The sequence below is a fragment of the Tetrao urogallus genome (assembly GCF_951394365.1).
Source record: "Tetrao urogallus genome assembly, chromosome: 4".
NCBI classification, from domain to species: domain Eukaryota; kingdom Metazoa; phylum Chordata; class Aves; order Galliformes; family Phasianidae; genus Tetrao; species Tetrao urogallus.
In genome coordinates, this window is record NC_136817.1 from 24,526,188 (window position 1) to 24,539,316 (window position 13,129).

At 34.5% G+C, this 13,129-nt stretch overlaps 1 protein-coding gene across 1 annotated transcript in view; it reads left to right on the plus strand.

The window, feature by feature from the left end:
* Positions 1 to 13,129, plus strand: part of WDR17 (WD repeat domain 17) — a gene marked incomplete at both ends in the record, with an annotated part of 38,198 nt that overhangs the window by 22,700 nt on the left and 2,369 nt on the right. Inside the window, 12 exons of the mRNA XM_079535106.1 lie at positions 1,201 to 1,326; positions 2,812 to 2,967; positions 3,235 to 3,299; positions 3,704 to 3,836; positions 4,836 to 4,918; positions 5,720 to 5,819; positions 7,558 to 7,697; positions 9,608 to 9,628; positions 9,862 to 9,973; positions 10,609 to 10,750; positions 10,832 to 10,934; positions 11,886 to 11,987. Coding sequence (XP_079391232.1) covers positions 1,201 to 1,326; positions 2,812 to 2,967; positions 3,235 to 3,299; positions 3,704 to 3,836; positions 4,836 to 4,918; positions 5,720 to 5,819; positions 7,558 to 7,697; positions 9,608 to 9,628; positions 9,862 to 9,973; positions 10,609 to 10,750; positions 10,832 to 10,934; positions 11,886 to 11,987 — 1,283 coding nt within the window. The remainder of the gene's footprint in view (positions 1 to 1,200; positions 1,327 to 2,811; positions 2,968 to 3,234; positions 3,300 to 3,703; positions 3,837 to 4,835; positions 4,919 to 5,719; positions 5,820 to 7,557; positions 7,698 to 9,607; positions 9,629 to 9,861; positions 9,974 to 10,608; positions 10,751 to 10,831; positions 10,935 to 11,885; positions 11,988 to 13,129) is intronic.

Genomic DNA, 13,129 nt, shown 5'->3' on the forward strand with positions numbered 1-13,129 from the left:
CCTATAAATAACTGTAGCTTTTTGGTGCAGTTGAGTTAAAATTACCCACTCTTGAATCTCTGTGAGCACTTAACCTGCATGGGAGCTGAAATTGAGGTAGAAAAAGGCCAAAAATGTCTTAGGATTACAGTTTGTATGAGACACTGATGTTCTTTAAATGATTATGCTGATCTACAAAGACCAACTTCATGCAAAATATGTGTATGCTTTGATTTCTGGCTAAATTTTAGGATATGATGCTGAAACACTCTTCTTCAATTGCAAATCCTGAAATTTCCTGACTGTTCCTTTAAAATGTTCTTATACAATTCCTTGTTTGATGAAAATGCTATATTTTGATGTCTTACGTTAATTCTAGGATACTAGAATTTTAAACTACAGAATACTAAAGTTTTCAGAGAATAGCTTTTTCTCATCAGCTGTTCAGTGGTTTTTAAGTCCAGCACCTGCTTAAACTACTGTGAGTAGATTCTTCTGGTTTTTACCAGCTCAAAAATAACAAGGCTTCTAAACATGTCATTTTTTTTTATTCTTATAAAAGTTCCTTCAGGTCAAAGGCTTAATGATTTTTTTTTTGTAAGCTTTTCTAATTACTTATTTCCTTCAAGTATTAATTCAGTATAAAGCCATCATCCTCCTTTTACAGAGGCAAATATTGAAATACTAGACCAGTGTAAATGCTTAAAATTTTAGGAAAAAAAACTCAAAAAATATCACTGTAACCTGTAAGAACTTGTGTACTGATGCACCAGACTTTCTTAATGCAGACAACTGGATTTTGCATTGAACCTGGGCTTGTTTTTTGTTGACCTGGCTCACGCATTTCTTCCACAAAAGATAGTAAACAACTTCTTGGATATCTGTTGCAACCCAGCAGATACTGTTTTATGCCTGCACTAATTACAACATAGCTAGTATCCATAGCTAGTATCAACTAGGAAAGAAAAGAGGAAGATGATGAGCCTTCAGCTGTGACTATGCATAAGCAAATACTTAAATTCATGAATCTTACGGTCTTCAGAAATGAAGGGGTTTTATTATCTTGAATGTTGTTTTCATAGTAAACTTTTTAATTTTAAAACAGTCTGGAATTTTATTCCTTGGAATTGATCGGCAAGCATTTTTCCAGGTCTCAGCAAGTTTCGTTTCTCTTGAATATTATTGTAATACAACTTTCTTTTTCATCCATAACAATTTTAGCCTCCAGGAGGCAGCAAAAATTTGTGGAATTTAGTTGCTGTAATAAAAGGACAGGATGATAGTCTGCTTCCACAAAATTACTGCAAAGGAATTATGCATGTCAAACATCTTGTTAGATTTAGAATGGTAAGTGAAACATAAATGTTATGTGAAAATTGTTAATAATCTGTTTATTATTTCACTCTTAAAATAGCGTGAGATGTTTTATAAAGGGATCACAACTTCATGTGTGAAAATTATTGTGCAACGTTAGTTCTCTATGCAATACTGATCTGTTAGAACAGGGGCTTCTAGGTAAGTCTGTAGAGATTTGATAAATACTATATTAAAATTCTAAGTTACATTCTATACTCAGTAAAGTTATGTTGTAATATAGACCCAAAGTTTATATGTGTCCATATGAGGGACTGGGATATTTATGTGTGAAAAATAGGGAAGAGGCAGCAGAAATAGGCTGTCTGGAAGGAGTGGAAAAGCAAGAACCTGTCATTAATGGAAATGCATAGCTTTAGACTGATTCAGATACGAATGCAAAATTCCAGTACCGGGAATTATTTATATATGAATATGCAATCAAATGTACAATTTGTACAGAATATGAAGATATGTGGCTGTTTCAGGGACTTCTCAGGGAAACTAAACAATCCCATGTTCTAACAACTGAGTTGGAAATAGAGGGAAGTGATTTAATTGTGTGAATTAAGTCATGCTTAACTGCCACCTTAAAGGACTAAATACCTACTGGGTATTATGTGATGTTTGCTATTGCATGCTGTCTTTTTTGTGCAAGTCAGAAGACTCTTATTAAGGAGTAGCCTTATGTATCTTAAGGCTGTGGTGATAAAAAATTTTTATTGCAGATGTTAACTGTGATTATAGCAACTACATCGTAACAAAGTAAGATAGTTTGGTTTGAAAATAAAACAAAAAACAGTTTGCCTTTCTCAGCAGCTGACATTGCCATAGTAAACTGTAATGTAGACAAAAAACTGAAACTGCAAAGAATGGCCACAGTTTATTCAGTACTGTTGAAATATAAACATATAAAGAGCTAAAGGTGCTTTCATGTGCATTTACGGTAGAGCTCAAGAATTGAGGATATATAAAACGTGAAGTTTATTTTTGCTTTTTAATGTTTGTTGTGATCCTTTCGTAGCTTATTTCTCAGACTCTGCCAGATGGGGAAATTTGCTCTTACCTCTTAAACCAGAATAGAAATTGCAGTTGTTAGAAATATCAGTTATTTATTGGTCGTATGGGTGACAGAACATTAAACCCACTGTCTTTATTCTTTCTTTATTTGGAAATCAGTAGAAGAACAATAACTATGACCTCCAGGAACATTTTAGATTCAAAATGGAGAGATGCTTGTAATGGACATTTAGGTGAGGTGATGTTAGATATGAGAGAATGGTTGAGAATGAACCAAAATATGTAAAAGATTGAAGGACATAGCAAGGAAAGTCTATGCTATTCTGAGAAGTTTTTCCTAAATTACCGCTTTTGTATTCCATTACAATGTTTGACTATAATGCATTCTTAACAAAACTTGTTTTCATCATTGCAAACTAACTGAATTATTTCTTTTTTTCCTTCATTTTTTTTCATCAGTCTGAAGCGCATGAACTGACAGCAGTAAAAATGTCCAAGTTTGGAGGCGGTATTGGTGCACCAAGTAAAAAGGAAACGCTTAAGGAAGCTGCAGAAATACATTTAAGATTAGGACAAGTTCAGCGGTATTGTGAACTGATGGTAGAGCTCGGAGAGGTAAAATATCAGAAAATTACTGAAAAGAATTAAATACGGAAGATTATGAAAACCATCTGGTATAGCAACAAAAGGCAAAATAAATCTGGAAAAGTGATCTTGCTCCAGTTAAATTGTTTTTAACATACAGAGACCAATCTGTAGCTCATTACACTTTTAACATTTTGACAAATTTATTGTAATGGAAGAAATATAAAAAATAATTAAAGATACAGCACTTTCCCGACATACAATCATCAGGAAAAACATATTGCTGCTTTCTTCTAGTGGGATAAAGCTCTCTCAGTTGCACCTGGTGTATCGATGCAATATTGGAAGAAGTTAATGCAAAGGTAAAGTGATGAAAATGAAGTGCTGTGTTGTAGCTTCTGTATTTAAAGTAACACAAACAACAAGTACTAAGATGAAATACTTGTATTAGTATTAATTGCTTCTGTTACAGCACTCTACCAATGTTACATTTCTTTCAGTAAGCTTTGGCCTGAAACTGTCAGAAACTTCAACACAAATGTGATTGTGGATATCGAGTTAAAAAGCTAAGCATAAACTACAAGTTCAACTCAAATATTTGTCTGGTAGAATGCAGTATCCTTAAAGCTTGCATCTTCTGAGATTTGTAAATGCAGATGGGTTTTGGTGAACTTTCTGTAACTTCATCTAACACCTATACCGTGAAGTGTAGTGGTCAATTTTATACCTAGATCTTTCTTGTTTATTTATTCATTTCTTTAATTAGGAGAGCTGATCAGTTAATTCAGGAAGAAAGTGATGATGCCATCCCATACTGTATAGCTACTGGAGACGTGAAGAAACTAGTTGCTTTCTTTACTTCAAGAGGGCAGCTGAAAGAGGCTCTACTTGTTGCACAGGTATTACTACATATACCAGTGTATGTAATAGCATTTAGCTATTCATTTCTGACTCTGAAGATGACAGGCATATTTAAAAGACTAGCTCTGTTCAAATTATAAAATTGTTAACTAACGAAACCCTGCTTTTTTTACTTTCGTGCTCTATTGGCCTCTTTTTTACTAAGATCATAAAAAATGCATCTCACTGATTTTAAGCCCGATTCTTCTAAATTGCAAAGGGGCAGCTATAATAAAAACTGATGATTAGTGCTAGGTTAAAGTAAAAAATATATATATAACCTGACTTTTATCAATCTGTTATTTCAAATTTCTTAGAGTTTCTCATATTTTTCCATCAAAGCCTTAGTTATACTTCTTCCTCCAGAATCTTAGGGTGAAATTTTTCAGCTGTAGTAGTAATAAACGTAGGAAATCAGCACTTGTATTCAGGTAACCTTTTAAATTAATACAATAAAACAGTACAATTACCTTGTAAATGCAAGTTAAAGGGTATGCAAAACATGCAAGACTGGTAATTCATTTCCATTTATCCTTGTTCCTTTATTTTCTGAGTAATTTTTGCCTGCTTAATACAGCTTCTTGAACTGTCAGGTTTTAAAGAAACAAAAAAGGCTTTGCTTATGCTGCTTTGGCTTTTCTGGATTTGCTGGTATGCCTACTAAAGTATGTCCTTGGATTTCATCTTCCAGTCACAGCCATTTGTTCCTAGTGGCCAAGCTAGCAGCCCTCACTATCCATTTGAAGCTGATTCAAAACCTGAAAAAATTGTCTACAAACTCATAGAAAAGAGATCTCTTGCTTCTGTAGACTTCCTTGTGTAGCTGAATAAAACCAGGCTAAAACTTTACTATGAATAGGCTTGTTGATTTAAACACTTCTTTTGCTATAGCTGGACTTTAGAAGAATTTTTAGAGAGCTCAGATTTATTCTTATTGAAAATCACGTGATTGGTTATAATTCACGTTTTCATGAATCTGTCACTTTATGGTCTTGCAGGCAGCCTGTGAAGGAAATACACCGTTCTCCACAGTGAGTGGATCTTCCAATTCTGATTTAAACAATACAGATGATTATAATGCGTAAGTTGTTGTAGTTTATAATTAAAATCATCAAGTGGAATAAATCTTAGTAGTTTAATTTGGAACTGGCAATGCAAAATTTGACAACAAAATACTACATCTTCTAGTGTTTATTTCATGGAGCCAATTGTCCTCCAACGGATGCTGTACTGTGTAATCTCCCCTGTATTGCCCCTTTCTGGCTATTTTTTTATTATACATGTACTGCTATTGCAAGGAACATTCTTATACACTTAAATATGTCCTTAAACATTTAGCTTTATTTCATTAGAGTTTTTGGAAAATGTAGAGTAAGTTTTATTATTAAATAGTATCTGGGAGACCACATATTTTATACATCTTCTCCTGAAAGCTTTGGTGTTTTTCCTCAGAAGCCACTTTTCCTTCCTTGTTCAGAACAATGCTCAAAAGTCTCTGTGACATTATCAAGCTGTGTGTTTGCTAACAAAAGGAGCTTGGAGACTGTGTGGTTACTTCATGTACCTTCATAGGTTTTGAGCAATTGGAGAGAAACTTATGCAGTGTTCACAAGTACAGGAGTAATATCGGTGTACTGTATTTTTCTTTCCTCAGTCTGAGGCAATGCTGTACTGGTGTTGATTTTGTGAAACCAATCCACTTGAATGTGCATTAGCATAGATGGATTCAGTTCAAACCAGTAGCTTTTTTGACTAGAGTGTCATTATTTGTAATTTAGATATAGAAATTTCAGGATACATAAGCAAACTTGTATTTAAATTTAAAGCTAAACAACTCTAACCTTAAAGTTATTTTGCTGAATTCATATGTTGTTAACTGCAGGCTTCTTCAGAAGGTCAGTGAGGAACTGGCAGAATGGTATTTCCAAGATGGCCATGCAGTGCTTGCCGCGTGTTGCCATCTGGCTGTTGAAAACATTGAGGTAACTTCTCGTTTCTCCTTTCCATTTTTTCTTTTTAACTCTTTATTTGCAGAAAGGCCAACACTGACTTTTTATATCACCACTTATTAATGATCTGGTTTGTATTTTGTTTTTCCAAATGTGCGTGCTGCATTCTAAATGCTACTAGTTAAACTTGGTTTTGCCTTTGTATTTCTTTACATGCAGGCTTGATCTTTACAATGTTGAAGGTAGTGGCAAAATCCTGATTTTTTTTAAAATTCTGGATTTCTCTCATGAACACAAAGGTTTCCTCTAAAGTAGTGCTTCCTGTTTATTTCCATGGAAACAACAACAGATACAGAGAGCACAATAACACTGTTTGGTAGAACAAATTGTCAGCTACAGAACACTATTTGTTGTTACCATTAGTTATGCATTTTCTCCAGTGATGAACAAGAGCCGGCATGCCGTGCTTGTAACAGTCTGAACTAGTGGAGGTGACCTGTTGTTGCCACTGCTGATAAGCCCCACGCAGCTCTTCGCTGTGCTAATATCTGCTGCTTGGTTTCCATAAACATGTAGCAAGCATCAAAGAAAGTCAGTAGGTGCTTTTTTTTTTTTTTTTCCACATAGAGGAATTAAATTGCAATCTTTGCTTCACGTGCAATTCCATGTCAAATGCCATTTTGTCAGATTACCTCTGCTGCCATCTGATACACAACAAAAATGTTTCATGGGATATTGGCGGGAATGTTAAACTTATACTGCTGTATCACCGACATCTGCCTCTGACATCATGGGACAATGTAATAAAATAAATGACATTGCTTTCAAAGCAGCCCTCATAATATATTGTTTAATTGAATTTTAGTAAAGGCAGTATATATGATCCTTGAGATCCCTTCCAACCCTGGCTGTTCTGTGATTCTGTAATACACTGTACCTAGATATCTTGCATATATACATATTCACAGCATTATTGTTTACTGTTTTTGTGACCCAAAATACCTATTCAGAATTGGAACTTCATTGTACTATGAAGAATGTGATCTCCACCAAATTTGATATAAACAAAGTCAATAGGAAAAAAAAAAAACCTTGGCCAAAAAAATGGCAACTTGTAAGATTTTCGTTTTCTTAAAATTTTTTAAATTACCTGCTTTCCTTGCTCTTTAGTCTTTTTTGCTTCTGATCCAACAGTTCTAACTTTGCTGTTCCTTCAAATGAGTAAAATCCTACTTTCTTTCTCTGAAGACCAAGTTGTCAGTTAATGTCTGTATTTCAAATTATAGGCTTGAAGTTTTGTATAGTCTTGCTGTTTAATGTTCTACTATTCCTATCAGCAACTCCAGTTACCCAGAGGATATGTACAGGAGAGACATTACTGTTTTTTTTGTTTGTTTGTTTGTTTGTTTTGTGGAGATCCATTTCAGCAAGAAAGGTGGTGAAATATTTATTCCAAATACTACTGTCCTTACCTAGAACTTAGCTATCATGATAGTGATTCCTTTATGTATGAAGTTTAATCTCTTTGATCAAATGAAGGAAGTATCTGCAAAAGGAAATCTATTAGATTATTTGAAAACTGATTAAAACATGATATGTAATTACTACGCATTCAAGAGGCCTAAATTTTATGTGAAAAGTTTATTTAATGCATTTTTTAAAATTCCTTTTTGTAAAAAAGCAGTCTTGTAAATGAATATCATGTACTGAACATGGTGAATCCTCAAAAATGATTGTGTCCTTTAATTATACAATTTTTTCATTGAGCAAGCTTGCAATGGCAAACCTGATTCGTGGAAATGAACTGGAGTTGGCAGTCAGTGTGGGTACTGTCTTAGGAGAAAGAGCGGCACAAGCAACACATTATGCCCTAGAATTACTAGCAAGAAAATGTATGACAATAACAACATGGTAAGAATTTTTTTCTCCAAAGAAGATTTGTTTATTCCCCTCCCCTGAAAAAATAATGGTCTGTCTCATACTGAGGCTTACATTCACCAGGCCACTGTGAGTAGATAAATTTCTGCTTGAATCGAAATTGCGCCTATGAAGCGCAGAGAATGCAAACATTCTACTTTAACCTCAAAATAGATTGTGTGGACTTCAAGTGAGAGAAGAGTCATTGTCATTTACAGTATAAATAACACTGAAAAAGCTAGATATCTATTTGGGCACTAATTAGCATAATAAGTCCTAGTCTGTACTGAGTAAAAATGATTGCTTTGGATAGAGTGAGGCTAGTATTGAATGACAGAGTCAAAAGACACTGAAATTTAAGCAGGATCTGCAAAGTGATTCTAAGTTCTTGTTTGACAACTTAAAATCACAAGAGATTGAGGAATTACTTTATACTGATACTGGATATCCAGGGCAGCTGACAAGATTTGAAAATGAGATTAATGTTTAAGCTGGAGGAGTCGGTTATTTGTTACATACAGGGAAATTTCATTTCTCTGCTAGATTTTTTTTTTCTTACTTGTAGTGGCTTTACTTGGAAAGATATGTTTTTGGTCTGTTTGTTCTTTACCAATAAAACGTTGCTAAGATATATCTGGCAGCTGTACAGTTATTGCAGAATTTACATTCGATAGACCACGTATTTAAACAGATGTGATTGGGCCTCAGTTTTGCTTCTAAAATTAAAATTTGCTCAGGCAAATAAAAAGATAGAAATTCTTGAGTCTCTTCATATTTTGTAGTACAGATACTGACAGCATAGAGTAGTATCCTTTGGTTTTCTGTGTTCATGTGATCATGCATGGGTAAGATGGAGCTTGAGAGCCTCTGAGCTTATTTGAAAGGCTCACTTCTTTGCTCCAGTTCTTGTTTTTAAGAATATCCACCAGCTGGAAACATTTTGTTTCAGAGAAACATTGTAGAGACCTCAAGGAATATCAAAAGGTTGATAACTAATGAAATCAATTTCTGATGGAATGTTTTTTCTAGAAATGCTTGAAAATATGAAATCCAAACAAAAAAAGTCAAAACTAAATATGAATGCCCCCTCCCAATCTGCGGCCACAGGAAAAACCTGCAGCTGTTCAGAGTAAATGAGTGAGAGTTTATGAACACCATTTTAATTTTATTTGTTTAGCATCTAAGTACAGTTAAAATGAACTTTCTTCAGAAGGCAAGTAATAAGTTACTTGAAATACTGAATTCTATGTAACCTGATAGAGCCACCTTATTTTTTCTTCATACTAAATATTTCTTTTCAATTTGATTCTTGAAAAATATTCTACATAACACAATTTGAGGCCATTTTATGAGTTTTTCTTTAATTTTTTTAATGAACATTTGATTTTAGTTTTCAGCTGAGCAGTTTCTAGTCAATTTTAAAAATAGAATAGTTATTGCTTATTAAAGTGATTATTTTTTCCAGTCACCCTGCCAAAAGCAGGTTTGCCACCCAGTAGGTCTAACTGCCCAGGGACCCATTGAACCCAGCCTTGAATGCCACCAGGGATGGGGCATCCACAGCTTCTCCCAGCAACATTTCCAGTACCTCACTGCCCTCTGAGATCTTGAAAATTTGTGAAATATGCTATATTCTCAAAGTCTTTTTGTATCTTGGAAAAATGGCTATTTCATAGTAATTGTATAACACATCTTCCAAAGATCTTTTGGCATTAGGTTTTTTAGGTTGTCAAAAGGCACTGCAAAGATTTCTTCTGTTATTCAAGTAGGCTTACCTGATTCTGGGATATGCTGTTGTTATTTAGTTATTTCCTATTCAAAATTTCTTCTGTATTCAAAGTGAGAATATAAAACAAAAATTTGTTCAAGATTTGTTCATTATTGTTTCAATGTCTTCCTTTTAGCTTTCCATCACTTGGATACAGGTATATTGCTTGTTTCTAGAAAGAGAGAAGTGTGTAATTTTGTTTATTGTTTATTGCATTGTTTATTGCACCAAAAATAGACAATAGACTCATATGTAGTTGCTTTGTTGCTTCTATCTTATCTGAAAGTAGCTGTATTGTTTGTTTTCTTCTGTAAAGTAGTCAGTGGAAAACTCTTTCACATTCTTTCTACAAACAATTAAGAGTAACTGTATGTTGTCTTGCTTATCCAGGGACTTAGCAGCCGATCTTCTTATGATGATTCCTGATAATAAGCTGCAGTTGATAAAACTTTGTGCTTTTTATCCTGGATGCACAGCTGAAAGAAATGACCTACATGAAAAGGTACGTTGAAAAAGAATTCATCTGAATGCTAGCAGATCTTGTGTGTTGATTTCTTTCTTAATTTCAGAATATTTAAGACCACGGCCAAATAAAAATTGTGAGATTTTTGTCACTAACAGTCTTTTGTATACTTAATCTTGCTATTTTGTGCACTGCTTCCATGGCACAAGTTACTTCCACAAGTAGCTTATGATCATCAGAATTACTTGTCTGTAGGGTTCATAGCCGCCTCCTTACTTGTGTAGCCTAACCAGATCTTGGTAGGACACCTTTATCTACTACCCCGAGTTTGTTTTACTCCTTAGATCTGTAGCTTCCTTAAATCCTCCCTCCCCTCTTTTCGGTAGTGAAGGAATCTGCTCCACTAACTTCCTTAATGTTCAACATCTATTAAGCAATAGTAGCAAGTTTGCAATCATTAACAACGGAAACAGATGTTAATTGTGTTCAATTCAAGTTAGAGAACTACCTCTTCTGTTCTCTGGTCTAAATGGCTTTCTTTATGCCTGGTGTATGGAGGCATCTTTCAAACATCTTTTCAGAGAGAGATTGATCTTAATGTTATGTATTCCTGTGCATCTTAGATAATTATTTAAATATTATAATAATTCTTTAGCAAAATCATTGTTTTCTAGTGTAATCTTCCTGATGTAGAAGAGTGTATGCGATTGGCAGAAACAACTGAGGCACTCGGTGATATATTTGAAACTATAAAGTACTATCTGCTAAGCAATGAACCAGAAAAAGCTCTCCCTATTGGCATTCAGTATGTGAAAGGTACTTGAATAAAGAAACTTTTTAAAGCATAATTAATTTGTATAGCTTGTCTCTTCAATTATTTTTTCTATTTTTGAACAGAACAACTCCGTGACTCACATTGGACTTTAGATTCCATATGTCCCTACCTTGACCTTCTAAGTTACATTCGCACTGAACAACTAATGCTGACTAACTGTACAGAGTGAGTATGTTTTCCATATTTATAAAAGTGGAAGTTTCACTTAAAGAAACTTACAGATGTTTTTTTAATTCTATAGGTACAAACTTAAGTATCACTTTTGTTTGACAAGAACAGTAGTACAAACAGATTGCTGTCAATGGGTTAATTCTCAGCCTGGTGAACTGAATGTGGAATTCTCCTAAATTTTCAAGGTTTAGCAAAAAGAATAAGAGATTTGCCTGCTACTTTTGCAAGCATTTACAGTGGGTGTGTCAATATTGGTCTTATTTGGAGAAGCTCACTTTGATTAGTTTTTTGTTTCAGTTTTTTGAAGAAGAGCAGTGATATCTCACACAATGCGTTTTTATGTCAAAGTGTTAAGGAAATTCAAGCAATCAAGCAATTTAAGTTAATCTTAAAATTAACTCTAAAATAATTAGATTGCTGTGTTTCACCATTCATTAAAAGATCGTTTAAATTAGGCTTGGATGGTTGCAAAGATGTATATGAAGAACTAAAATGAGCAGAAAGCTTAACTCGTGTCTGTGGGGAAAATTGACAGTACTGAAGATCATACAAATATTGTGCAATTTAAAGTTTTGTTGTATTAAAAGGTCTGAGCACCACCATTTTTGTAATGTTATGTGACTGGACTTATTAATGCATATGTGCTAAAATGTAATGGTTTGGTTTAGTGAGAAATACTGGTAATAGGTGGATGGTTGGACTGGGTGATCTTAGACGTGTTTTCCAACCTTGGTGATTCCACAATTCTGTAATTTTTATATCAGTATCAAGCAGGTGAAATGTAATAAGTTACATCACACAGAAACTAAACATAATTAGCAGATTTATTCCTCACAAAGCATGGACTGATGAGATAGGCTTTAAAATTATATATCTGAATGTGAGTGTTTTTTTTAAAATGCTTGAAATCATTATTGTTCATAATTAATACTTGTTCATTTATAGATTTCGGAATGAGTTGCTAATTTTGTGTGGTTATATCGGTGCTTTACTTGCTATCAGAAGACAGTACAATAGCATTGTACCTGCACTTTATGAATATACAAGGTAATATTATGCTTTTAGTAACACTTCAAAATCTCAGTTCCTTTTATGGTATATGCTGTAGGCAGATCATGTTTCTGGGTAGATCAACTTCTGAATTAATGATTTCAGTAAAACACTTTGTTGTGTAAGGAAAAACTAGTTTTTTAGATGAGCATTCAGCATTACTTCTGTGTATGATTGTATGCTGTGTAGACCTCTTGTGAAGACTTGCTCAGTAGCATCAAGGGCAAGCTGTGACTTCAGAGCTTGTATCTGTGCACTTGCTTCCTTTCCCATCATGAAACCTTCTGGTACTCAGTGAGCTAATATTCCCTATCTGCAAGCTTTTTGCTTGGTCTAGCACGCTTGACTCCACTTGGTCCTGCCCAACCCAGTCACGACTTGACCTGACTTAGCCTTGCCTGCTTGTCTTGTCCTCATCAAGTTGACCTGGGTTGACTTGACTTGGTGCATTTGATCTGATGTGACTTAGCTTAACCTCACTGATGTGGCCCCACCTACCTGACCCTACCTGACGTGGCCCATTTGACTTCACCCACTTGACACCACTTGGCTTGCTTACCTGGTCAGATCCCGCTTGGCCTGAACCACTTAACCCAGCCTAAGTTGTCTTCACTTGACTCTCTTGGACTTGACTGAATTAAATCAATCCACTTGACTTGAATTCAGATCAATAATCTCTGTTAATCTGCTGCTAAATAAAATGTTTATATGCAGTACTTCAGTACTCCTTCAAAAATGTAACCACTATTATTTAGTCTTCCTCTCTGCTGTCCATCTGACTAATTGCCATTTCTAGCAATAACATCTCCCTCACAGTTTGACGCACTCAAATCTTTTTGGTTTTATTCCTGTTGGGTAACAAAGCCATGTCCGAGATGTCACTGATTTCACAATGCAGCTTGTTTTGCCTTTGCTAGATATGATATTGCTTCACATCAGTTATATATACTTAGTTGCAGTCAGCTTGTCATTATTAGGAAATAAAAGTCTTAAAGTATTGAAGGGCCTCTTAAAAAGGGGGGGGAGGAGGGGAGGAGGAAATTAAGATAATTAAAGATAAGCTTAAATAAATATATAAATATATGAATTGAGATACCTAAAGACAAGTTTAAAAGGAAAGGTATATCTTATATCTAGTA